The sequence below is a fragment of the Pelobates fuscus genome, chromosome 5 (assembly GCF_036172605.1).
Source record: "Pelobates fuscus isolate aPelFus1 chromosome 5, aPelFus1.pri, whole genome shotgun sequence".
Classification (NCBI taxonomy): Eukaryota; Metazoa; Chordata; class Amphibia; order Anura; family Pelobatidae; genus Pelobates; species Pelobates fuscus.
The window spans coordinates 330,434,607-330,458,193 of record NC_086321.1 but is presented as its reverse complement, the minus strand read 5'-3'; the positions used below and the strand labels follow the sequence as shown (position 1 = coordinate 330,458,193).

The 23,587-nt window shown below is 41.6% G+C and overlaps 1 protein-coding gene across 1 annotated transcript in view; it reads right to left on the bottom strand.

The window, feature by feature from the left end:
• PPP1R16B (protein phosphatase 1 regulatory subunit 16B) overlaps positions 1 to 23,109 on the bottom strand; it is an 80,274-nt gene extending 57,165 nt beyond the window's left edge. Inside the window, exons 1-2 of the mRNA XM_063455705.1 lie at positions 22,874 to 23,109; positions 5,012 to 5,338 (exon numbers count right to left, since the gene is read on the bottom strand). Coding sequence (XP_063311775.1) covers positions 5,012 to 5,267 — 256 coding nt within the window. The 5' untranslated portion in view covers positions 5,268 to 5,338; positions 22,874 to 23,109. The remainder of the gene's footprint in view (positions 1 to 5,011; positions 5,339 to 22,873) is intronic.
• Positions 23,110 to 23,587: the final 478 nt, after the last annotated feature.

Here is a 23,587-nt window from a genome sequence, read left to right as displayed (position 1 = left end):
TAATTTATCCCTGGGGTATATTCACTAAATTCTGAATTGTAGCAAACTGAAATCAGAAAGACAAAACGTGCGCTGTGACTGTAGTGCAGTTAAAGGACTTGACCAGATCAGCAATTTGTTTTACTTAATGTGCCGTTCTATTTTCAATTCTCTACAACGTGGAGTTTAGTGGATAAACCTTTACATAGAGAACATTAACATCATCTAATTGGTGGATCAGGCTACTTCAGCAGCATCTGCCACTGACAGGTGTATAAACTGAACCCATGCGATTTCCACCGGTAAACACTGCCGGTAGAATGTTCTGTAGATCTCAGCAGAGAGCTTTTCTACATGAACTCTTTCCAACAGATCATTTTGTCAAATTTCTGCCCTATTAGGGTTAACCTAAATCAGTACTTTGTTAAATGGCCACTGTAAGCACCAGAACCACCACAGCTGTCGTGATTTTGGTACAAAGAGACTGTCCTTGCGGTCTTTAATTTTTAAAAAGCTGTCTTATCTGTGTTTACATTTGTTTCTAATGGTTGTTACTCGGACTTCCAACAGAGGTGCTTCCTACAATCTTTGTAGGACAGACATTTGCCGTTTTCACTCTCAGCACACAGAGATGTGTCTGTATAAGGAGATGCTAAGTAGCGGCCCCAATGCTTCCCTGTGATGGAGTATTAGATTGGCTGAGATCATCAGCACTAATGATACCAGTGAGTATCAGAGAGGCTGGACTGGGTTGGAGTAAATGTGAACAAAACTCAATTTAAAGGGGACTCTAAATTTGAAAGGCTAGGAAGAATCTTTGTTATAAAATATGTGTTTTATCTATAATGTCAAAGGAAACGAAGTGCTATTTTTAAGAAATGGAAACATTTGAGGTCAAGAAACAGCTCACAGAAAGGACCATCAAATTTGAAATGGTAATCAGTAAAATCATCACTCACCACAAAGAGATGTCGGAAATCAACAACAGAACATGAACTGTTTGTTAAGAGTTTCATGACACAAGTTTGCATAAGTAGCCACACACTAACATAATGATTGTGTCGGCTGTAGCGGTTGTAAAACCACTGGACTGTGGAGCAGTAAAAAATGTTCTCTGGAGTTTTGCCATCTGTTAATCTGACCGACAACCGTGATTGGCCAATTCCTGGTGGATGCTACCTGCCTGCTATAGTGTCAACTTCAGTTTCATGGAAGAGTGATAACAGTTAAGGAGCTTTTTTGCTTGGTTTAATCAGTGCCCCTTTAGTGCGAGAGCATACAATGAAACATGAAAAAACCTTTCTTATACCGAATGCCAAAACGTCTTCTTAAACCAAGTCAGACCCGTTCAGAAGAGGCTTGTTGCGATTTGCGCAGAATAAAAGGATTGTTCTGCACAGATCACAACCGGACCTTACTGAACACCTTGCAAGCCGCACCCAACTACCCAACAACGGTACAACTTCACTAATGCTCTTATTAAATTGAAGCCAATACAGGACACAAAGGTATCCAGTGGAAAGCCTTCAAAGAAGAGTGGAGACTCTTATAGCGTCAAAGTGGACTCCATGTCATATTTATGCAAGTGGTTTGGGATGGCAACATACTTTCGGACATACAGTGCAGGTGTTGCTAGAATAATATGAGTATCGTCCCGTCTCCATGTCAGAACAATAACTGTGTGGAATTTTATTATAATTCTTTACATTGTTATTATAAAGTATTACTTTGTTGTATGCCTAGGAATGTTACACATATTTAGATTTCTCATAGTCTGTCTGAGTTGGGACTCCATAAACATAGATGGAGACTACATTCGAGAGCTTGTATTCCATTAAAAAAGAACAACAAAAAACACACTACGTGCAAGCTGGGAGCCACAGAGATTTCGAGATATTATACACGAGCAGAGCAACAGGGAAACCCAGTCGAGAAGCTCCAAGTGAGCTGGACTTAATTTTAGTAAATACCTATAGGACTAATTTCCCAGCTGTTAAAGGAACACTCCAACACTCTAACCTGTTACTCCCTCTTCATTGTACTTAAAGGGGCACTATAGGGTCAGGAACACAAACATGTATTCATGACCCTATAGGGTTAAAACCACCATCTAGTCCCCCTGGGCCCCTCATGCCTCCATAAATATAGCAAAATCTTACCGTATTTAAGCCTGAAGCTGTAACTCTGCATGCTGTTTGCTTCAGAAAAACAAGCAGTCTGTGGTAGCCTGATCCAATCACAATGCTTCTCCATAGGATTGGCTGAGACTGACAAGGAGGCAGATCAGGGGCAGAGCCAGCATGATTCAAACACAGCCCTGGCCAATCAGCATCTCCTCATAGAGATGAATTGAATCAATGAATCTCTATGAGGAAAGTTCAGTGTCTGCATGCAGAGGGAGGAGATACTGAATATTTGGATGCATTTTAGGCAGCCATGACCCAGGAAGGGTCTCTAACAGCCATCTGGGGAGTGGCCAGTGAAGTTATCACTAGGCTGTAATGTAAACACTGCATTTTCTCTGAAAAGACAGTGTTTATAGCAAAAAGCCTGAAGTTAATGATTCTATTTACCAGAACATATTAAATAAGCTGTAGTTGTTCTGGTGACTATAGTGTCCCTTTAATATAAAATGTAAATTTGGTGTGAATGCACCTGAAAGCGAAACTGCCCCTTATACTTAAACTGGTGACCTGACAGGCCTTTTGCGCACAACCTCTATGCTGCTCTTCCTTACACCCACCTCACTCCATAGCATACTTCACCTGCTTCTGAACTTTCCCCTCCCGCCCTTTTTTATCTTTTTCTTTTCTCTCCTACTTACCCTCCCTGTCACTTTCCAACCCCGCTCTAAACACTCCTGTTTTCAAGCCTTTAGCTAAATAATTCCTTATCCAGTTGCCTATGGAGCCTAACCCTGTACTCCATATCTACTGATCCCTCTCCGTTTTGTGACTTATAATGAGCCTTACAATAAGTTGTGATGGTGGAGCCAAGGTTGTATCTGCTGTTATATGCTGTGTAACCAAGCCAAATGTTAATCGACTCTAGAGATAACACAAATTTCTGTAATTCACATTTGCTACTTTAAGACTATGCAATTGTAAAATACTGTTTACCTATGTCTGCACCTACTCGTTACTGTCTGATCATTTACTACCCCATTACCTGTCTTATTATGTATCACTGAGAACTTACAAAAATAAAGATAGTCAAAAAAAAAGTTTAGATTCCCTATTGGTCAGACTCCTTGTCTAGTGGATTAACCCCCAGTTTTTTGGGGCTTTTTTCCCCAGTGTGTTATACTTTATATATATGTTCCTATTCTGCATTACATTATGTGTGTTATTTAACACATTCCTCAGTTCATAATATTTTCCTAACCAACGTGCATCTACCTCACTGCATTTCTTTTACAAGCTTTATTATTTTGCACTGTATTTCAGCCCAATAAATTATTTAGAATTTTTTCAGGAATAGCTCCGTGTATTTAACTCTTCCTCTGAACTCATTTCACAGAAGGACTTCTGCGTATACACCTTCCTATGGACACAAACACTATAATTACTGTGGTATACGCCCTTTATAATAAATGTATAGTTCCTTTCTGCAGGAATTCCCTGCTAAAAAAAAACATGTTATTATGGCAACATCATCCCTGCCTTACACCCAAAGTCCTGAGTCAGAAGGGCAAGTTTCAGGTTATTAGCTCTGTTATTTGTGTATCTTAATGTGCATTGTTTAAAGTGTGGTAGACAGACAGGTCCATTCTGGGACTCAGCCTAATGTGTTAACCAACACTCCTCAACACAATCACAGCACTAATCACAATCGCGTTTAAGCAATACTGAGCAGTATGTTAGGACAATATTCAGATACTTAAAATTTAAATCAAAATAAACAAACTGTGTTCTAGCAGGCAAAAAAAAAATACATAGGTGGTATAAAATTTTCCTTGGAAGAAGAAAATTAGTCAAGTTAATTGGACTTATCCCTGGATTAACCACATACCCAGGTATCTGTGGTAGGCAAATAGTAATTTCAGCCAAAAAAAAGTTTGATTAACTAGTGTTTAGGCTACCAGTTTTGCACTTTTCTTACAGTTTTTTTTCCCCAGATTTCCCCCAGGCAACCTTAGAAAGTGGCTCCTTCTCACCAATAGTCACACAGGCAAGACCAGAAAGTGGTCCTTGCTCAGCAGTAAACTTCCAGGCATCCTTGGAAAGAGGTCATTTGCTGGCTGATTACCAACTAGGTACCCCTCAAGGAATGTCCCCCATGCTCGTAAATAAGTGACCAGGATCCCCAGAAGGGTGGCCCTTGCTTGTCAATAAATGCCCTAGGTGTTCCAGGAAAGTGGCCCCTGCTTGCCAATAGATGCCCAGGCTCTACAGGAAAACGCCACCTGCTCATCAATATATACCCGGCCAGGTACCCCAGTAATGCGTTCCAATAGGTACCAAGGATCCTTCAGAATAGTGGCCCCTGTTCAACAGGCTCCCAGGCAACACCTGGGAAAGTGACAGCAGTTTGTCAAGTGGCTTCCAGGAACCTCTGTCAATAGGTGCCTAGGCATATCCAGAAAGTGGCCCCTGCTCACCAATAGATGCCTTGGAACTACTGGTAAGTGTAAATAGTTTTGCTTCCTATAACTATAGTTACGCAAACGGTGTTTTAAAGTTCAAATAACGATTTGTTTAGGTAAACACTTTTTGCCGTAATTACAATTTCTTTACTATACAAATGAAAACAATGTATAGTCTGCATTACTAGGGACTCACACATTTTGAGTTCCAATCTTTTAATTATTAATATCTAAAGCTCTAAAGACCACACCACATCTCTGTTTTTAAAGACCACATCTTCTACCACAATTTACTAAAATATTACTTCACATTACAGCACGTTTCAACATCCCCTAATCAATCCCATCCCCTAACTTAGATAAACCGATAAACCTTAACATGCAATAAAACATTATTCCCTAAAAATACACATTTATCATTAAATGTCACATCTTTTCATTGGTTACCTTCCTCTGGGTCGTTCCTCAGACAAGCCTCATGGAGAGTGACGCGTGAAGGGAATGAAACTCTCTTGCTCCTAGTAGGAGTCTTTCTTCTGGCCTTTTGCTGCCTGCGTCTCCTGCCTTCTTCATCACGCTCGTTCTGTGCCCACCTTTTAAGCTGCTGCTCCCTACGCTTTTTGGCTGCACGAAGTCGCTCAAGTGTGGAAGCCTTCTCCAGGAGCTGTAGCTCAGCCAATAAATCCATGGGTTTGGTAGCCATCTGTCACTGTCAGGGCTGCAGCCTCCCCTTTCTTCCAGCAAGCCGTAGACACCTCCACATCTCCGATTTACCTGCAGTGAGCAGCAGAGTGGTGATTTTCACGGTTTAACACACATTTAAATTACAATGAACTTGGAACACAATCTAATGATATTAACAAGCTAAACAGTCTATTGCACATGGGAGAAGTGTGTCTGCAATGTGTCTAAAATATACTGAAACTGGATTACAGGGTAAATATCTCACAGTCAGTGGTTTCCTCTCTCTGAAGCTCTGAGCAGACACATTCAGGGCACATCCTGTGTGGTGACAATTAGTGATCACACTAATTCAGGAAAGACCAATGAAGACTGGACAAATTTGAAACTTCCTGTTGTCACAGGAGAAACATGCTGGCAGGTACAATGCATGACAGATTGATAAAAGTGCGGAAAAATTGTGTTATTATCTCTTTTTCCTTTAACTTCCAGTACTTTGTGTAATATGATGTTTCCAACTAAGTACTCTATGTCACACCACATTCATACAAAGCAACAGGTAAAGCAGAAAGAGATTGGATGTGAAAGTATATTTTATGATATAGCACTCTGAACACAGTGTGTCTAGTGAGGGCTGAAGAGACAGGATGTGGTTCAGAACAGGAATAACAGAGAGATAGTGACTGCGATACAAAAACAGACAGAAAATAAATCGAGACAGTTACAATGAAATGGATATAACTGAAAAAAATTAAAGGCATAGTACAAAAAGGCTCAGGAAAATCAATACACACACACCTTAAAGGAACACTATAGGGTAAGGAACACAAACCTTTATTTCAAATCTTACTTTTATTCCAGTCTGCTGCTGATGGCTTTGCCCATGATTTCCCTACTTGGCTTACATCATCAGAAGTGTTTATCAAATCCACTCACAAGGCTTTCCCATAGGAAAGCATTGCATTGGCTGAGACTGTCAAGGAGGCAGATCAGGGGCAGAGCCAGCGCAAGTCAAATACAGCCCATCAATGAATCAATGCATCTCTATGAGTAAAGTTCAGTGTCTCCATGCAGAGGGTGGATACACTGAATGGCAGTACTGCTCACTGTGCAGCACTGCCCCACGAAGCACCTCTAGAAGTCATCTGAGGAGTGGTCAGTGGAGGTATCCTTAAGCAGTAATGTTTTTTTTCCCTGAAAAAAAACTGTGTTTACTGCAAAAAGCCTAAAGGAAATGATTCTACTCACCAGGACAAATACAATAAGCAATACAATAGTTCTGGTGACTATAGTGTCCCTCTAAGGTATGATTGATGCATTAGATGTTTATGTATTTCTCATTACATTTTCAAGGTATAATTATACCATTTTGTACAGTACACTGAATAAGGGTACCATATATAAGCAATGTAAAATAAAAAAAATATTGGTAGATATTGTTTTGTATAGAGCTTCTGCATTTGACATTGCACATGATACATACATGCATCCCTCGCATTCCTAATGGTAAGTGGTGGGGGAGACACGTGGCCAGGTTCCCCCCAATTAAACTTAGACTTCCATCAAACAGTTCAGGGGATTGAAATAGGAAAGCAATGGGTGAAAGGTTTGATAATGTATTCAGGTTTTTTTCAATTTAATTAATAAATTCAATAATTTAATTTTGGATGAATTTAATTTGTCCCCTATGCATGTCTACTATAAATACAGTCTTAGTCAAAAAAAGGATCCATTGGCAATGCTGCATTTGATCAGTACTGTGCTATTCAGGGCGGACCGTATGTATTTGGACATTGACATTTTATTGTATTGGCAATGTACTCCAACACATTGGATTGGAAATGAAATAATAAAACAGACACTTTTCTCATAGTAGTGACATTGTCAAACATAAAATGTGTAAAAGCATTATGATACAACATGAGCAGTTACATATGTCTGAGCATAGCTGAGCTAACACAGAAATATCTGTTGTATATAGTGAGATTAAATTGCACATGTAGTCACATGTATATTATTCAAGCCACTTTTAAGTAATATAGATTGCTTACAGATGAACAAAGCCTCTTTTATATTGTGTAGACATAACATGGAGCATGTTGAAAATAAACAGTTAGAGAATAGACTAGCAACAACAAATAAAGATTAAAGACCCCTGGGCCCAATAGGAAAATTAGAAAAAAAATCAAAGTGGTGATAAGATACAGGTGACTTTATAATTAGTGACATTTAAGCATACATTATGCTAGAGAGGCTCTCTCATACCCCTAGTAGAGATCACCCATCTCCCGCAAGTGGCAGAACACAGTCCCGTAACACAGAATTAAGCACATCAAGAAACCCTACATCCTCGCTGCAATGCTGGGTTACAACATAGCTTGAGCTGTAAGGTAAACTGTGTACCAAATCCCAGAGTATTATGTATTATCATGCAACCAGTAATAACAATGCAGTGTATTCCCTGCACCGGTGTAAACAGTGGCCTTGAGGTGTTGTAGGCGCATCTGTTCAAATGCATGGCCCTTTCCTTGTACCAGAGCCACTTGACAGCAGAAGAGTGTAGTAGGTGGCATCGTTGTGCGGGTCTGCGGTCTATCAGACAGCTTTATCCAATTATCTTCCAAAAATGTATCTAGCCAGCCAGGTCATAGGACTGTAGGCTTTTCATGGTTGATAAGCACTTGACATGCGCCATTTTAGGTTGCTTGATGCATCCCACCTCTTCTCCTCTTTGCATCATAGCCAGTATAATCCCTACTGGCAATGGTGGGAAACGAAGATCGCCAGTATAATCCCTACTGGCAATGGTGGGAAACAAGGACTAGCTGCAGAGGCTCAAATTCCAGCTAGATCAAGGGTAGAGTGATTGGCTTCTTCTCTCCCACCATCGCCACCAGGATGGTTGTAGTAAGGTCGCAGAAAAACCCGAGCTAGATTACACGACAACCAGGAGTGAGAAAATTAGGTTTGCTGAGCTCGTAAGCTGTATCTTTGTACCTGTAAGCTAAAGAACAGGATTTGTGCATAAAAAGAGCAGTATTTCAGTCAAAATGTGAGTTTCTCCATGGAGCTCAACAAATTTGCGACCGTTCATCCAGGCCCTACGCCCCCTTGTTTGTTTTTTTAACACTGTCTCAACTTTGGCATTCTAAAAATGGATTCAGGTTGTATCATTGACATTTGTTTCTGGAAAGTGTTTGCTTTGATTTAGCAGCATATGGAGGGTCAATGTCCTACTGAGAGGTAAAATGCCCTCCAGTGTGTTATAAGGCATTCAACCGGATCTAAGCAGAGAATATACTTTCTTCAACAGTCAGAATTATAACTCTACTTCCGCCAGTGCAACACACAAACATCTGCAATTCCTTAAAGGACCACTATATGAACCCAGACCACTTCAGCTTAATGAAGTTTTCTGGGTGCCAGGTCCAGCTAGGTTTAACCCTTTTTGCAGTAAACATAGCAGTTTCAGAGAAACCATAGTCCATAGTTTACCTATGGGTTAATCCAGCCTCTAGTGGCTCTCTCATTGACAGCTGCTAGAGGCACTTCTGCACTTTTCACTGTGATTTTCACAGTGAGAAGATGCCAGCGTCCATAGGAAAGCATTAATAATGCTTTCCTATGAGACTGGCTGAATGCGCGCGCAGCTCTTGCCGCGCATGCGCATTCAGCCGATGACGGGTAAAGGAGGAGGAGAGTCTCCAGCGCCGAGGGAGCCCGGCGCTGGAGAAAGGTAAGTATTTAACCCCTTCCTCTCAATCCAGCCCGGCGGGAGTGGGACCCTGAGGGTGGGGGCACCCTCAGGGCACTATAGTGCCAGGAAAACGAGTATGTTTTCCTGGCACTATAGTGGTCCTTTAATTTCTTCTGATTTCCTGCCTCCATCACCCTCAAACAGGTTAACCTTTGTCTCACCCATCCATATTACTTTATTTCACATTTCTTCATTGTTATGGACATTTTGCCAAACTGTTACTTGTTTGTTCTGTACTTAAAGTTTACAAGAGGTTTTCATCTTGTGATAAAGTTATTGCTGTCTATTCGTTTAGTTATTGCACCCTTTAACACTTCTAAGCCTATATACTGGAGGGTGTTCTTGATCTATTCCACAGTTGCAAAGTGTTTTTTTCTTTACAATTGCAAACATTTTACAGTCATCCATCACAATGGTTTTCTGCGGTCTACGAAGACGTTTGCTATTTCTGAGCTCACTGTTGCATTTGTTTCTTAAAATTCTTGATACTGGCATGCATAATATTGCAGCTATATCGTTAATGCATTTTTTATGTTTAACTTCACGATGACCACCTGCGATAGCACTGACACTTGGCTCCGCATGTTGAGAGTTAAATGTAACAGTCTTACGATACAAATACCAGACCACAAATCGACTTGGTTGTCTTCTTTCAACAAAATCCTAATAACGGAGTCCAAATCTAAGCCAGGAATTGAGCTGAAGAGCATTTAAGAAAATTGTCTGTCAGGTGTGACAATGGGAGAAGTTGGACATCTTTCTACTTGCTCCCCATGACACCAGGACATCTGAGCTGGGAGCTTAACATCGGACAGGTTTAATATTGCTAGTCTAAACAGGCTGCAGGTGTAGGTGTTTGTGTGTCTTAGAGGGATGCAGTCATTACAGCAGACAAGAATCTCAGAAAATACAGATTTGTTATTTTTGTCATTACAGTAGCACCACTATTTAGAATTGCTCTGGGTGATCACCACGAATTCCATTTTTTCAAAGACTCTCAAAAAAGGCTGCCAGAATGTAGATTATTTGCCTGTACAAAAAAATACCTACTACCCCTAGATAAGTCTCCAACTTGGTCTGTCCCTCTCGTGTGCATGTCACATGTCGTAATGGGCTAATATATTGAGGCAGTCATATGGTATAAGCAAACCAGTACTTGCCAACATTTAGGCATGTGGTAAACAGGGCAGGATTTCAGATAAGCAGAAGTGGGCGGAACTCCTTGATGATCCAATTTATTGTTTGTGGAACCTTTGGAGCAGCGGTGTGCTTGGGGAATGGGAGAGACGTGGGGAACAAGTGAAGAAAGGGGAAAATGAGACAGGAGGAAGGAACAAGTAAGGAAGGGAACAAAATGGAGAGAAGAGGACATGTCCGAGAGAGTCATTTACGCACTACTTCCTAGTCACTTACACAAACACGTCCAGTCACATACCCTCAGACACTTACATCAGTTTACCTTGTTATATACCCCTACCTCAATTCCAAATCACTTGCACTCATCATCCCTGTCACATACCCCCTCACCTATCGTTCATCTACACCCACCAACATGACATATCTGTTTTTCAAACACATACTTGGAACTGGTCATATGCCCCTTTCCATCCACCGCCTTACTACTCACTCAGTCATACCCACTCAACCGGACACATTCACAAACTCAGTTACACAACATGTCACGTATGCTCACACACCATGCCACACATTGCCATCCAACCAACCACCTAGTAATGTACATCATCCAATCTGCCCTCAAACTAATTGCATTAACAGGTCCAATCACACAAACCAAACTTCACTATGTATAAATGACGGACTGGGATGTATCTACAAATCTGGCCATTGGGCAGCAGATAGAGTAAATCTGGCCCTGGTGGTAAGAACAGGAGATGAGGTCTCTAATATGACAGAACTCCTCGTCTGTCTGTCCATTTGTCATGTGAGATAGGTGCTGCAGTTTTCAACATGGTAAGTCTTCAACCAAGTCTGCACATGGCTTTAGCACTGCCACACGAAAACATGTTGAAAACGTTATTCTAGAAATGGTGATTATTCAATATGAAAGCTAACAATGGGTCTTTGATCAAATATTTTACACAGTTTAACTAATCATGTATTAAAGGGACACTATAGTCACCAGAACAACTACAGCTTAATGTAGTTGTTCTGGTGAGTAGAATCATTGCCTTTAGGACACTGAATTTTCCTCATAGAGATGCATTGATTCAATTCATCTCTTTGAGGAGGTGCTGATTGGCCAAAACGGCGCTTGCCACCACCCCTTGTTGATTTTAGACAATCCAATGCTTTACCCATGGAAAATCATTGGATTGGCTAAAAACCAGCAATTTTGATAATGTAACCAAGGGGCGGGGCCAGCGCCAGCAGACCAGCGCGGCGCTGGAAATAAAGTGAGTTTTATTAACTTTTAAGGGGGGACAAACCACCTAAATGGTGGGTTAAACACTATAGGGTCAGGAATACATGCTTGTGTTCCTGACACTATAGTGTTCCTTTAATAATCCCTTTTAATGACGTTACCATCTAATTACATCATTAGAAGAGTAAGCCGTGGAAGGGGTGTTTGCTCAAGGGTCCAAATCTAGAATAATGAAATAAATATTAAACAAGCACAAAATTATAAAAAGTAATAATAAAATAATCCCTCCCCATCAGATACCACACTAGAACCTTGCTAGGTGGCTCTTGGCCAAAACATTTATCAATACACAAACAAATATTCCAGCAGTGGAAAAAAAAAAAGACCTACTGCAACCCATGGAACTGATAACTGCATTATTTTCCGTACAGGAAGAACAGACTGAGCTACAAGAAGAAACTGTCAGACCGAGGGTCATGAAAGAACGGTGCTGAGAACTGGTAGCACAATCAGTGAAGGGTTATCTGAAAAATAGCAGAAAGGTTTTCAAACGTCATCATTTTTAAAAACCGCGCAGCCATAGAGTGAGAACTTGATGACATTAATGACCATTTGGAACTAGACGTAAAAGTAAGAAGCAAATTAAATTGTAAGTCAAGCTAAACAGAACCTTAATTTCCTAATGATTAGCATAAAAAAAAACTTTAAAGTGACTCAGTCAGACAAACACAGGCTGCAATCGTGTTCTCTGAATTTTGGATTTACCTCATCATTTGGTAATAGCAGTGCCCGATTTATGTCTCCGGACCCCCCACCTTCTCCCAAAAAACAAGTTCCTGAGTCCATGATTTAATGGGGAAATAAGAGAGTCAAGAAGTGCAAATCTCAGTCTCTCTATGACACAGTGAATTCAGCATGAAACGCGTTGGACTGTTACCTCCCTATCACCCAATTGTTCACAGGATTTTAAATTATATGAGGGATATTTTTTCTTAAAACACAGGTGGAGTATTCTTTATTTAGTGTTCCCTACAAGAGGAAAAAAAGAAAAAAGTATATCAAAATATGTCAAATTAAGAAAAATGGACAATTACAGTCACGGCAAATGCTTCTTACTAGTCAGGCACCGGTAGGCAGCTTCCGACTAGCAGACCCAGCCCTGAATCAGTGACTGGAGCAGACTCATCCTTTTTAAAATTTGTAGTGTGTAGTTAATGCATTAAGAATATATGCGAAATATAATACAAAAATATACTCATTCTTCAAGTTCCCACTGTTACAGCAAATCCACAAGCTTTGCAGTTTTGAGACCTAAACAAATGAGGAAATGACTCAGCCAATCCTGCTGCTCCCATATTTCTATCTCATAATCCCCTGCTGCACAGTAAGATTTTCTGAAATAACATATTAGCTGGCAGTAGGAATCAGCTTTATGTTTGATGTCGATAGTGTAGTGGCCAGAAAGCTTATTTGGCATTGATGTGCTGGAAGTTGTGAAGCTACAGCATTTGTAAGTCTCAACAACAACAAATACAATAAGTTCAAAAAGGAACAAACATATCACTAAGGGAATGAGAATTAAAACAAAATGGTGAATAAGGGAAAAAACTCACAGGGCTATTCACTAAAGTGAGAATCTAAAGTAAATTAAAAAATTAAGGTCTATTCCATGCACAACAAAAAATACAGAATTTATATAAAAAAATAAAAAAATAAAAATTAAGGTAAAAAAAGCCGAATTGACAACCTTTCACTTATTCTGTTCATCCTTTCCCCTTTGACATTTTTTCTTCCATTCTCTAGGCCAGAAGGGTAGACACATTGCAGAGATAGCTTGACCGCTCGCTTATAAGGCCTCCAGTGTTTGAGATAGAGGCCCAAACCCGCAGAGGTACACACAGGTTATCGTGCTTATGCATTTCCCCCTTTCTAAATAGAATCACGCTGTACGCTTTGAGAAGCTCTATAAAGGCACAGGAAGGATAGAGAGGGCATGCTGATCTGAGGTGACGAAATAACGATGTGGGAAAAACTGTACTGTTTTACATGGAACAATGGATCTGTATAATTGATTGCTACAAGATTCCACCTTGAAACTTTCACAGAGGTTAACGATCATTACTCTTAGATTTGGCTCTTTTATTTTAAGTTGTCAACTCACTGTCAGTTAATTATGTATACATTATTATTGTACGTTTTGTCTACTTGTTATGTTTGCTTCCTCTGCATAGGAAATTTCTGATTCTGTGACACAATAAAAAGCTTTTAACACAAAAGAGACAAATTGGTAACCTTTGTAAGTCAGCTACGGTTTCATTTCAACTACTCTGGCCCTAAATTTGAAATTCACTTTGAATTCTCACTTTAGTAAATACACCTATAAGAAGGCAGGGTTTAGATTAAACTTGCTCCACAATGTCTGATGGCATCCCGTATTTGGTAGCCTTGAGCTCTACAAATATACTCTTTAACTTTGTAAACTATGCACCGTTTATTCATTGTTCTCGGACTATGGCAGATTAAACTACTGGAGACTTAACCCTTACATTAAGGTGTGCTATGCAATTTTCTTACCCTCTTTAGTGTATTTTATCCCCCCCTCCTTTATTATGTCTTACACCCTCTTGTGTGTCTCTTATAAATCCCCCTGTGTATCTCTTTCTTTCCCCAGCCCCGTTGTGTGTGTGTGTCCCATTCTTTTTGTTTTAAATATGTTTATTGGTTTCACACCATATATTTCGATGCAAACTTATTTGTATTCAAGCATGTAAGTGCCTGCGCAGAGGCGTAATTATCGATACATGTGTGGGTACGCGAGCTGTTGCCTGCGCAGAGGCATATTAATTGAGTCATTGGTTTTACAGCAAGTTGATTCAAATTTAGTCATATGCGTTATGTGACTCTTGCTATGCTAGTTTCTTATCTTTGTGTTTATGCTATCTGGTGTGGTTCGAGATTATGTTTGTGTAGTTATCTTGTGTTGACTGGTTTATGCGGTTGCTTTGTGTTAGTCGGTATGTGCAGTTGTTCTGTGTAATTGCATTGAGTTTGTTGGTTTGTATAAGTGTTTTGTGTCAGTTGGTTTGTGTAAGTGCTTTGTGTTAGCTGGTTGTGTAGTTGCTTCGTGTTAGCTGTTCGGATAGTTACCCTGTGTTAGCTGGTTTATGCAGGTGTTTTGAGTTAGCTAGTCCGTGTAGTTGCTTTGAGTTGGCTGGTTTGTGTAGGTGCTTTACGCTAGCTGGTTTGTGCAGGTGCCTTTGTTAGTCGAGTTGTGTGATTGCTTAGGCGTAGTATCATACAGTGCAGTGATTAGGCAGTTAAGCAGGCATTACTGAAACATGAAAAGCTTTTGGTATAAACTACTAACATATCTCCTTGTCTTTGCTGCTAGGACAGATGCTTATTGAGCTGTGCTGCCCTGCACAATTTCAACTGGAGAAGCATTTGGTAGTGAATAAAAAACATAGCGTTAAGCCTTTGCGGTCTGGTCTAATGCTCATCGATCTACCTTGCATATCTATAACCAGAAAGGGTTTTGTGTCCAATTATTTTTGCGTGTCTCTTTCTCCCCCCCAGTCCCTTTCTGTGACTCTCTCTCCTCAGTGCATTTTGTGTCTTTATCCATGCGATATGGACATAGATATATAGCAACACACAACCATACAGACACTAAATCACAGAGATATGCTGGCACACAATCAAACAAATGCAGGCACACAGCCATGCAATCTACACATACAAGTACAATGTCATACAAACACAGACATATAGACACTGTTATGGAGACACAGGCATACAAAGACATACATACACAGGTTTATAGTCATACAGATACAGGCATACAGAGCAGAGGTGGATCCAGAGCCTAATCTCGGGAATAGCACTGGTAGTGGGTTGTAGTGGCTGTAATTGAAACGTTAGGGCATGTAGTAGAAGGGCATGTAGTAGGGGGCTAGGGGCTGTAGTGGAGGGTATGGGCTGTAATTGGGGGATTATGAAATGTAGTGGGGGGGGGATAGGGGCTGAAGTAGGTTGATGGCTACAATTTGGGAAAGGGGCTGTGGTGTGGGTGATATGGGTTGCAATTGGGGGAGAGGAGCTGTAGTGGGGAGGTTATGGGGCTGTGGTGGAGGGGGACAGAGACTGAGGAAGGGGGGGACAGTAGCTGAGGAAAAGGGGGACAGGAGCTGAGGAAGGGGGGACAGGGGCTGAAATAGGGGGACAAGGGCTGAGGAAGGAGGACCGGGGCTGAGGAAGAGGTATAAGGGCTGAGGAAGGGGGACAGGGGCTGAGGAAGGGGGGCAGGGGCTGAGGAAGGGGGACTGTGGCTGAGGAAGGAGACATGGACTAAGGAAATAGTAAAGGAGCTGAGCAAGAGGATGGGGGCTAAGGAACAGAAACAGGGGCTGAGGAGGGGGACAGGGGCTGAGTAAGGGGGACAGGGGCTGAGGAAAGTAACAGGCGATAAGGAAGGGGACATTGGCTGAGGAAAGGGGACAGGAGCTGAGGAGAGGGACAGGGGTTGAGGAAGGGGACAGGGGCTGAGTAAGGGTACAGGGGCTGAGGTGAGAGACAGGAGCTGAAGAAGGGGGATTAAAAAAACAAATGTATTCCCCCCCTGCCTGAAGCTTACTTTGGGCCAGGGAAGGGTTGGGACAGGATCTGGAGTCTGTCTGCAGTCAGTAAAGTCAGCCTCTCCTGGTAATGTCAGGAGGAGGGGGCGTGACTTCCTCTGCCCTTCTGCCAGACTCCCCAGCGGTTCTGTGAGAGGAGCAGTAGAAGTCACGCCCCCTCCTCCTGACATCATCAGGAGAGGCCGGCCGACAGGTAATTTGAAAATTCCGAGTCCCCAGCCAGAGGCAGGGCCAGAGCCAGAGGCAGGGGATTCAGATTTTTGCGCACCCCCCCTGCTCTGGCGCCCTAAGGCAGCCGGCTGAGCCGCCTTATGGACGTGCTGGCGCTGTGTGCCAATCCAGACGATGACACCACGATCACACGACTCGGATCGACTGAATTGCCTGCAGGGAGACTGCCTGGGTTGTCAGGCATATCCCCAATATATAATTCATATAATAACAAAATTATACATAAATAATAAATAAATAAATACACATAGGATTAAATAAAACAAACCTTCTTACTTTCTCACACGTTTTAAGATTTTATTCATATTAAATTATGTTTCATATATAAATATTTGATGTGAAATGAAGACCCTATTTCTCCTGAACAAAATGATCTATAGCTCAAATTCTAGGTTTTGTTTCGATCCAGAAGTTGAGCAATTGTCTCAGTCCTTAAGGGGTTACTCATGACTTTAAGTTAAAGTGCCAGAAATTGTTAGTGTTAACCAGATCTTAATCTCAGCCTCTCACCTCCTGTGGTGTTCTTAAATCAGTCTACTGTCATGCTGAGCCCCCCTATCGCCTACCTAACAGTAGTAGGTGCAGGAAGTCAGCTGGGGAAAATAACTTGTGTAACAAACTTCCCCTGACAAAAGACTGACATGGGGGAAATGGAGACGTATACATGATCAGGGCCATTCATAGCAAATTCCAGCTGCTTTAGAGAACGGATCTTGCTGAGGATCATGGGATTTACAGTCCAGAGCAGTTCACGGCTCAGCTAATGGAATTTTACTAATCTCCTGCAACTGAAAACTGTGTACTATTCACGGTCATGTCTTTACATATCCATACATAGTTTCTTGAACCTTTTCACGTTATAATTGACCATTCCAAGTTAGACAATAGGCATTACTCCGGTTGTACAGCCTAAGTAAATGGATGCCGGTAGGTACCTGATAAGCTGGTATTCCTCAACAAAACTTGCTATTAATCAGAACTAGAATGAAGGGAATTGTAGTCCAACAGCTGGATACTTACAGGTTGGCTATCTATACTCTAAACCAGTGATGCCACACAGGTAGCTCCTCTCCCCCAGGTGATGCAGAACAACCTGTAGCTAGCCTTCAAGCTAGCAAAGCATCATGGTAGTTTTAGTTATATAACAGTTGGGGGGCTACCTGACCACAACTGGCCTAACGTTTACACAATGATTTTTTTCTGTGATAAGAATAATTTACGTTTAAGTAGGGAAGGAAGCTGCCTATGGGCAGAGTGTTTATAGGTACACGTCTGCTAAGACTTGAATAGAGACTGAACTTTTAACACCCTTCAGGATGAATTTGGCAGTAAACAGCTTCCCCACAAAGTGTTAGAGACCAGCCCATTGTTCACACTATTTTGGGTGGGAGTGTGATAGGAGAAACAGTCTAGTTAGTACCTTGCTAAACCAGGAAAACAGGGGCCGGTGCACATAGGAACAGGCACCCGCTTCAAAGCAATGCAAACAACCATAGTTTATGTACAGCAATTTACCTGGTGGAGATTAGAAATCATGGGTTCTATTGTTTTAAATTAGAGATTTGCTAGGAAAGCTCATTCTAGTCAGAATGACACAGTCGGAATGACATCTAATATTGTATAGTATGAAGATGCTCTATACAAAAAACTACAGCTTTCATGATGCTTTGTCATTCTAAAGGCATGCTAAGCATCATGGGAGTTGTAGTTCTACAACATCTAGGGATCTACCTTTTGGCCACCTCTGCTCTACAGTCTAGATTAAGCTGAAAATATGGCCATCCCCTTTTGGACAGTGCCAGTAGGGGGACAACCTAGTGCAGCGATGGCTAACCTCTGCTCAGTGAGCATTAAAGGGTCATTCCAGTGCCCAAACACAAAATAAAATGTTTTTAAAAATCATTGTTTAGAAGATATACCCCAAATGAAAACTTGAATGCTTTTAATTATGTTATTTTTGAGTGAATATATAAAAACAGCTTGCAAAAACCTGCAGGCAGCCTTTGCAAACCCTCCCCTTCTGACCCCGCCCAGACTATCTGTGGCTGTCCAATTACATACTTTATAATGCAGCTTAATGAGAAGTCTTTGCAAGGCAGGTGCTCTGAGCAATTGCTGCCTTTAGAGTTTAGCTCTGCTGGGCTGACCAAAACCAGAAAGTAATGTTTACCTGTTGTCTGCTTGAATGCAAGGACGTGTAAACAGGTTAATTTCTAAAAGTAACAATTTCTACTGAAATTTGCACTTTTTGTAAAATGAAAAAATTAGGACACACACTTCACACATACGCCTTTTCAGCAAGCTAACGTGCATTAGGGGTCTGGAATGTCTCTTCAAGGCATTCACATGTGGGAAGCCAACGAGAGCTAGGGTATCTTTTTTTTCTGCCCCTTTTGAAATGTGTGTTTTTATGTCAGTCACTGTTTTTAAATATGTTAACAGTTTGTTGTTCAGTTTAGTTTGCTTTCAGGAAAGCAGTGCTTGAAGATAACGGTCTGTTATGCCAATTTTGAAACACCTAAAGCCTAGACACCAAAAACGCATCAGCTTGCTGAAATACTTTATTTGTGACGAGTGTGTCCTCTTTTTCATTTTACAGAAACTGCAGGTTTGACTAGAAATTGGCACTTTTCTAAATTATTCGTTTTACACCCCCCTGGCTATAAATAAGACAACCGATACTGTTAATTCCTGGGTTGGTTAACTCAGTGGAGCTGAACTCAAGAGGCAGCAGTTGCCCAGAGCACCTGCCTTGCAAATACTTCTCATTGAGTTGCATTGGGAAGTCTGTGATTGGACAGCCACAGAAACCCTGGGAGGGGTTAGAAGAGGAGGACTTGCAAAGGCAACAGAACTGCAGCTTTTCCAAGCTGTTTTTAGATATATCCTCAATGAACGTACACAGGGCCGGCCTTAGGGGTGTGCGAGCTGTGCGGCTGCACAGGGCGCCATGGCAACAGGGGCGCCAGGCGGCCGACGCAGCTCGCACTCAGTCACTCACAGGCCGGCCCGAGTCATTAGTATAAGGGGGGCAGGAGGTTAGTATAAGGGGGGCAGGGGTTTATATAAGGGGGGCAGGGGTTTAGTATAAGGGGGGCAGGGGTTTAGTATAAGGGGGCAGGTGTTTAGTATAAGGGGGGCAGGAGTTTAAGAATAAGGGGGCCAGGGGTTTAGTATAAGGGGGCAGGGGTTTAGTATAAGGGGGACAGGGGTTTAGTATAAGGGGGACAGGGGTTTAGTATAAGGGGGCAGGGGTTTAGTATAAGGGGGGCAGGGGTTTAGTATAAGGGGGGCAGGGGTTTAGTATAAGGGGGGCAGGGGTTTAGTATAAGGGGGGCAGGAGTTTAGTATAAGGGGGCAGGGGTTTAGTATAAGGGGGGCAGGGGTTTAGTATAAGGGGGGCAGGAGTTTAGTATAAGGAGGCAGGGGTTTAGTATAAGTGGGGCAGGGGTTTAGTATAAGGGGGGCAGGGGTTTTGGAGAAGGGGAGCAGGGTTTTATGTAGAAGAGGAGCAGAGGTTTATGTAGAATGAGTACAGGGCTTTTGTAGAGGGTGGCAGTGGTTTTGGTGGAGGGGGAAGGTTTTTAGTGATATTATGTGTACATTGCTGTATAGTTGAGATATATAATGATAGCATGTGTTTTGTTAAAGGGGGAGTAAAAACTTTGTAGAAGGGTGGGCAGGGGTTTTATTAAAGGGGGAGCAGGAGTTTTGTAGAAGGGGCAGGGGTTTTGTAAAAACGGGGGTAGGGTTTTTGTAGAAAGGGGGGCGGGGGTTTTGTAGTAGGCGGAACAGGGCTATTGTAGAAGTGGCCAGGGTTTTGCTGAAGGGGGGGGGGCGCCATATGTTGGGCTCGCACAGGGCATCTGATCACCTACGGCCGGCCCTGAACGTACACATAATTAAATGTATGCGTAGTTTCATTATAGTGTATCTACCACAAAAAAAAATAATATTTATAACATATTTTTTCTTGTATTTGGGTTGTAGAGTGTCCCTTTAACCCCTTAAGGACCAAACTTCTGGAATAAAAGGGAATCATGACATGTCACACATGTCATGTGTCCTTAAGGGGTTAAACAAAGTCCCTAAGTTCTCGGCACCCTAGTTAAACAATCAATTCTAAGTCCAGTCCTTACTTCACTGGAATCTCTAATTAGATGACTGCATATCCGTCCATGTAATATGCCACAGAATAACACGGTGCTTTATAAATAAGTAAAACATTTAATCCAATTAATATTAAATAAATCAAGTTGCCATCTAAATTAATTCCTGAAGCACTTGGTACAATGATTCAGAAAGTAAAAAACCCAGTCTGCCCAATTTGCATTTTACATATCTCGTGACAGAGTAGAATGAACAAATATCATAGCTGTGTGAAATTAGTGTGGGCAGAAAATATTTTTACAGAGGAGATTAAATTATTCCTCATTTTTATCTTCTTCTGAGACACCCAAAAACTGTGTTCTGCTCACACTGTACATTTATTGTAGCATAACTCCTGATGATACAATACAATTATATCTGGCTCGCTGAGGATAAAGCCTTGCGCTCAAACTCCCACTACTCTTGGGCGGCAGCAATGGTTACAGTATCCAGTAGCCCTCATTGAAGTGGTCTGGGTGCACTGTCCCCCTAACCCTGCAACGGCAAACAATTTAGTTTCAGAGAAACTGCCATGTTTTCATTGCATGGCTAAGACCGTACTAGAGGCGATTCCTGGCCTTTCACAGAGCTTTGATGAGGATGTTCAGTGTGTTTTGAATCAATGCTTTCCTATGGGGAAAACCTAATGCGTCCCGCACTCATGCTGCGCATGCACTTGAGGCCCCCCCCCATCAGCTGATGTCAGCAGAGGAGGAGCCTGACCCAGCGCCAAGGGACTGGAATCTGGTAAGTGAAAAATGGGTTATTCAACCCTTTCCTTGCCATCAGGGGGAGGCTGCGAGGGGGTGGGGCAGAGGGACCCTGTAGTAGTCCCTTACCTGCTACATCAAGGCAAACCTCTTAGGGGTGTCTTACACTAACAATGCACCTTGTTGCTTTTAGCCAACATGCTAAATCTCTAATGAAACTTACTAACCTTTAATAGGACACCCATGGGGGGTGGGTGGCAGCACTGTAAAAAGGCTGTGTAATACAAAAGCAAGTAAAAACACACAGAATTAAGCCCTGTGCTCAAACTCCCACTACTTTTGGGTGGCAGCAATAGCTTTAGTAATCGTTTTAGTTTTTGGTAATTAAGTCTGGCCGCTTCAGACAAAAATAAAGCCAGATATTCGGAACTTAAAGAAATCTAAAAATGTTTGATAAATTAGTTCAGTTATTATTTAAATACACCAATAGTCACATAAATAGGTTTCAATCCCCCCCGGCACCCACTTTGTGAATACCCTACAGTTAACATTATACAAAATACAGGGTAACTACTAGGGTCCTGCGCAAAGTTTTTAAGAAACTGTATCGCTGCCCACAAAGGCTATATGGATAAATCTTAAACCCCTGGGTTGATAGCCAAATATGTTTCCCTGTCATTTTGATTATGTCCCAAAGGTACGAACAGGCACACCAAAGAAACCATGCAACTGCCCACAATGATGTGATCAGTGAAGCTGCTATGCCGTTCCCAATGCAACCAAGACCCCTCTGATCTTGAAAGGTGGCTAATTAAGTTGTTTCGCCAAATGTATTTAAATGTTATATGGATCTCTGAACTATTTTCCCAGCTGACAAATGGGTCTCCAAGCAAACAGGTCCTTTAAAATAAATAAATAAAATAAGAAAATAATGAATCAATTAAATAAGACTTTATGGACCACGATTTTAGATGAATCATTAGTTAATCTTCTTTAAGACCCTGTTACTTTACCAATTGAATTTTTCCTGTGAATAATTGTTTTAACATAGACAAAAAATTGAAAGAGGGTTAAAAATGAGAAACAAAATCGCAACATACGGATTCATACATACATAGATTTGCCTCTAGGCTCCCTGCCACTTCGTTTAATAACTCAAACTACCACCCACTCCCCACGTACAAAAAAAAAAAAAGGAAATGCAGCACTACAGTTTAGAATACAGAATAGCAACAACGTTATAACATTCTCTGTATCACTGTGAAGTGAATTAAATCCCATTATTATTAGTAGTATTAACATGATTATGTAGTGTTACTCAAGCTGTTAGTACATGGGATGCTAAGATAGGTTTCTTCTCTAGCAGCGCCACACAGATCAAACACCGCTAGCTTAGTCATATACACATGATGTGCACCCACTTCTTTGAAGGCACCAACATATTCCGCAGCGCTGTACAATCTATAAATATCAATTCGAAAAAGACAAGATCACTTATATATGCTGTCAATATATACGCAGACACCGAGCTACAAATTATAGGGACAGGCATATTCTCCGCTAGACCGATGGATATATCTTCATGCATGCAGCAAACATATGTATTGATGGAAACATATTAACAGTCACATGGTGGAAAATTATGACAGCTTAGTAGAATTCCCAATTGTATACGATTGATGTACACACACACACAATGCCCTGTAGACATCAATTTATCATACAACATCTACCTTAAATACCCTCCCTGCAAGCTGGTGTTACCTGTGATAAATCAGTGCTCTGGGACCAGCAAGCAGTGTTCTGGGACCAGCTTAGACTGAGCTCCAAGACCAGTTGACAGCCATTCAGGGGAAAACACAGACAGGGATCATGTAGCAACAGACAGCATCTTGGGACCAGTGCAGACAGGGCTCATCATCCAGTGCAATAAGAGCTAAGGGAGCAGTAGGCAAGACTCTAAGCTCTGCAGGGTATACAGAGGAGGTGTCTGCTGCAGACTGAGGACCTTGCGAGGAGGGGGAGCATGTGCAGAGCCTGCCTCAGTGTATACTCCTCCTCCAGCACAGCCAGGCACTGCTACATACATGTATTAAATAGGAGCATCCAGGCTCGGTAGCTGTAATGCGTCACACCTAAAGGAGCAATGTCTGCTTATATCCTCCCTAACGTGTTAACCGGTTTTTAAGATTCACGTATAAACCCTTGTCAAGGACTACTTATAGTGATATATAATTTTATTGGCAAACATTGTATTACCTTAGCTGACTCTTTACTTTCTGAATATCAAATGGAAAGAACATTTTCAGAAGGGAAAAAATGAACTACTTTTCAAAGACATGCACTGCTCTGTGCATACTACATATTGCTCTGCGTATAATATACACACACACTGCTCTGCGTATAATAATGATACACACACTGCTCTATGTAAAAGGCAGATACACGCACTGCTCTGTGTATAATACTGATACACGC